The sequence below is a fragment of the Cariama cristata genome, unplaced genomic scaffold (assembly GCF_000690535.1).
Source record: "Cariama cristata isolate BGI_N322 unplaced genomic scaffold, ASM69053v1 scaffold2243, whole genome shotgun sequence".
Taxonomy (NCBI): Eukaryota; Metazoa; Chordata; class Aves; order Cariamiformes; family Cariamidae; genus Cariama; species Cariama cristata.
The window spans coordinates 147,354-150,575 of NW_009607637.1; the positions used below are offsets into that span (position 1 = coordinate 147,354).

General features: G+C 53.7%; 1 protein-coding gene across 1 annotated transcript in view; it reads left to right on the top strand.

Annotated features, from left to right (window-relative positions):
• The window catches only part of LOC104158999 (plexin-A2-like), a 151,310-nt gene that overhangs the window by 130,938 nt on the left and 17,150 nt on the right, over nucleotides 1-3,222 (top strand). Inside the window, 1 exon segment of the mRNA XM_009696789.1 lies at nucleotides 1,302-1,570. Coding sequence (XP_009695091.1) covers nucleotides 1,302-1,570 — 269 coding nt within the window.

A 3,222-nucleotide genomic window follows, 5' to 3' on the forward strand; every position in this document is an offset into this window, starting at 1 on the left:
CCGGGAGCATCCTGCCGCTGGTGCTGTTCCGTGGCGTGTCCACAGGAGGGCAAGCGCCCTGTCCAGGCGTGGAGGCATGGCCGGCCTCCCGTCAGCAAGCACTTTCATCTCCCTGGTTTCTTATTTATAAATATATAGAGAAGATTTTCGGTGAGGATATAGGAAAATTGGTCACGTGCAAGGATCCGTCAGATCACTTTTGCAAATGGGCTCTGCTCACCTGTGAGAGTGCCAAAAAAAATGATGATGCTTCAAGAAACATTATCTGCCAGGGAGCGTGGGGCTGCCGTCCCCCAGCCGGGATGCCCAGAGGTACCAGGCTCGGTGCTCCCTCTCGCAGACTGGCGTTGCTCCAGTAAATCCTGAAAGTCCTATTGCCTTCACACGGACCGGGGGTGGCCCAGATCTTCAGTCAGAGATGTAAGAGGAAGAAGTCTTGATTGCTTGTGCTCCATAAGGCTGCATTGCTTTTCCAGGCAAGCACTGCTTAGCATTAATGCATCAATTAGATTCCTTTCCAGTGGGCCACCAGCACTGAGCAGTTGCCATGGCGTTGGTAAAACTCACACAGGCTTTGAACCAGCCTCTCCCAGCCCATTCCCTTGCCCTGAGTTTTCCAGTCCCCTGCATTATGTTCACTGTTTAAATTGCCAAGTAAGCTAGTGCTCTAGCAAACAAATATGAATGCTTTTTATTTGTTTTACTCATGAAAAACAGAACTGCAGAAGTGATAAATGTGTTGCCAATTACACAGTTGCTTAATTATGTAACGTTAGTAAAACCAATACATAAGTCTCCAAGATGTTTGGTAAAGAGTTGCTTAATGTAGTTCATCATTTTCACTTGTAATGAATTACTTGAATCTGCAACTGGCTGAAAGCCTCAATTAATTTTTTACACTGGTCCCATAATAAAGCAATAGTCTAAATTAGGATTTAATTTACTTACAAGAGTGTCACTTTTTGTGCAGAACAAGCAAAATTGTATGTCATTTATAGGGCCGTTAGCCTCAAAGCAGCAGCTCTATGGCATGCGGAGAGTGCAGCTCGGAGCGATGATTAAGGCGAGCAGTGCTGGAGTGCTGGGGGAGGACAGAAAGGGTGATGCTTGTTCGGGACTGGCCAGAGACCATGTTCAGGGATGCTGAGACCCTGAGAGATGGGGTGCTGGCTTGTGCACGCAGGGTTAAACCGTTCACCCCACCTCCAGTGATGGCAGTGACCCCACGGTGGTGCAGGGCTCCCCTCTGGTCCCTTGTCCTCCTGTGCCTTGGCTGATGGGCGTGCTCTCCTCCACCGTAGGTCCAAGGGAACGGGCAGCAGAGCGTGGAGAAGGCCTTGAAGCTCTTTGCTCAGCTGCTCAACAACAAAGTCTTCCTGCTCACCTTCATCCGAACGCTGGAGCTGCAGCGCAGCTTCTCCATGCGTGATCGCGGCAACGTGGCCTCGCTCATCATGACGGGTCTGCAAGGCAAGCTGGAGTACGCCACCGACGTGCTGAAGCAGCTGCTCTCTGACCTCATTGAGAAGAACCTGGAAAACAAGAACCACCCCAAACTGCTCCTGCGCAGGTAACGCAGGGATGGGGCTGCGGGCAGGTCGGTGTGGTCCCCTGGGCTGGCACGGCCACACTGCTGGTGGCATCTGGGGGCTCTGCAGGACCAGGGTGCTGTTGTCAGAAGGAAAAATGCTGCTCTCCATGGGGAACTTTGGAGGACCCATCCATTTCCTCGCCTGTCTCCAGGACACAGGGTTAAGTCTACTCTGTGATTTCACAGATGGCTGAACAGGGTCTTAAATTGGATCCAAGAGAGCTATTACCTCTGCTGCGTCTCTCACTCACTCATAATCTCCTACCTTGCCCCAGCAGCCCCCCCTCCCCTGGCTTGGCTGAGAGCAGGTGATGATGCCAGCAGTCACCTCTGCCATCTGGCTGCATCCTCCCTGCCCTGCCTGCACCCGCCTGACCGAGCTCCTGCTTCTCCCCCTTGGGTCTGCAGAGATGCCCGAGTGGTTCGGCAAAGGGGTTTAGCCCCCACTGCCGGTCCTGTGGCGGGGCTGCCTCAGGGCAGCATCATGGCGGGGAGGTGAATGGCACAAAAACTGGAGCTCTCCATCACCTGCGCGTTGCTGGTGCCGAGCAGTGCCCTGTGCATCCAGGCAGGGCAGAGGAGGCACCAGCTCAGGTACAGCAGGGTGTGGAGGAGCAGAGATGCAGCCCTTGCAGTCATCTTACTGGACTTCAGGCTCTTAAGGGCAGCAGCCTGATTTCTTATAGGTCTGTACAGTACCGTACTTAGGGTCCTTGTCTCCCACGAGTTGTGGCATTATTGTGATGAGTAGAGCATTAAGGACCTCGTGAAGAAAAGTACCTCTCGGATGGGCAATGCTGTGAATTGCCCCTGGAGCCGTCAGGGAGAGGCAGGCTGCCCAGCACGGCTCGGTCCCCCCCTCCTGATGGCAGCCCATCCTCTGCAGCCAGGGTGCTGCTGTGACCTTCATCCTCACGTGTCTGAGCTACCTCGCAGGTATTTGTGGGCTTTATCCTCACAGCATCCATGTCTGCCTGGATGGAGAGCAGCATTTGTGTCTCACAGCTCGGGGAAGGAGCTCAAGAATGGATTAAGCAACTCACCCAAGATTGTGCTGGGAAATGGCAGAAAGAAAAAGGAGAAAAAAAGCGTGTATTAATGTAGGCCAGATCAGCAGCCACAAGTGAAAGGCTACCCCTGTTCTCCATGTCATGAGCCACCTCCGTCCCGCATCCCGTTGGGTCCTGGCCATGCTGCGGAGCCTGGCCTTGACCGACGGCAGGAACGCGGCAGTGCCTGTGGCTCCGCCGGCATCTCGCCAGAGCGAGCAGACAAAGGCGAGGGAAGGATTTCACAGCTCTAGGAAAATTTCAGGGATTCCTCCAGCCATAATGAATATACTTGACAGGAAATTGCTTTAAATCTGGCTGTGTTTGCGGAGGCAATAACTCATCTCGGAAAAGGAAGCCGTCTTAATTTCCCCCGTGGTTTGACAAGTCGCTGGGAAGGCATCTTCTGCCTCAGCCATCAATAATGACTTTTCACGGTGCTCCAAAGAATACATGGCTGGTGATCAGAGCTGTGCCCCCTCCTCCCCGCAGCACCCAGCAAGAGAGGGGGCCATGGGCAACGCCAGCAGCGTCGAGGCTGGCTGTCCTGCGCCGGGATTTAGCTATTCCGCAGGAAACCTG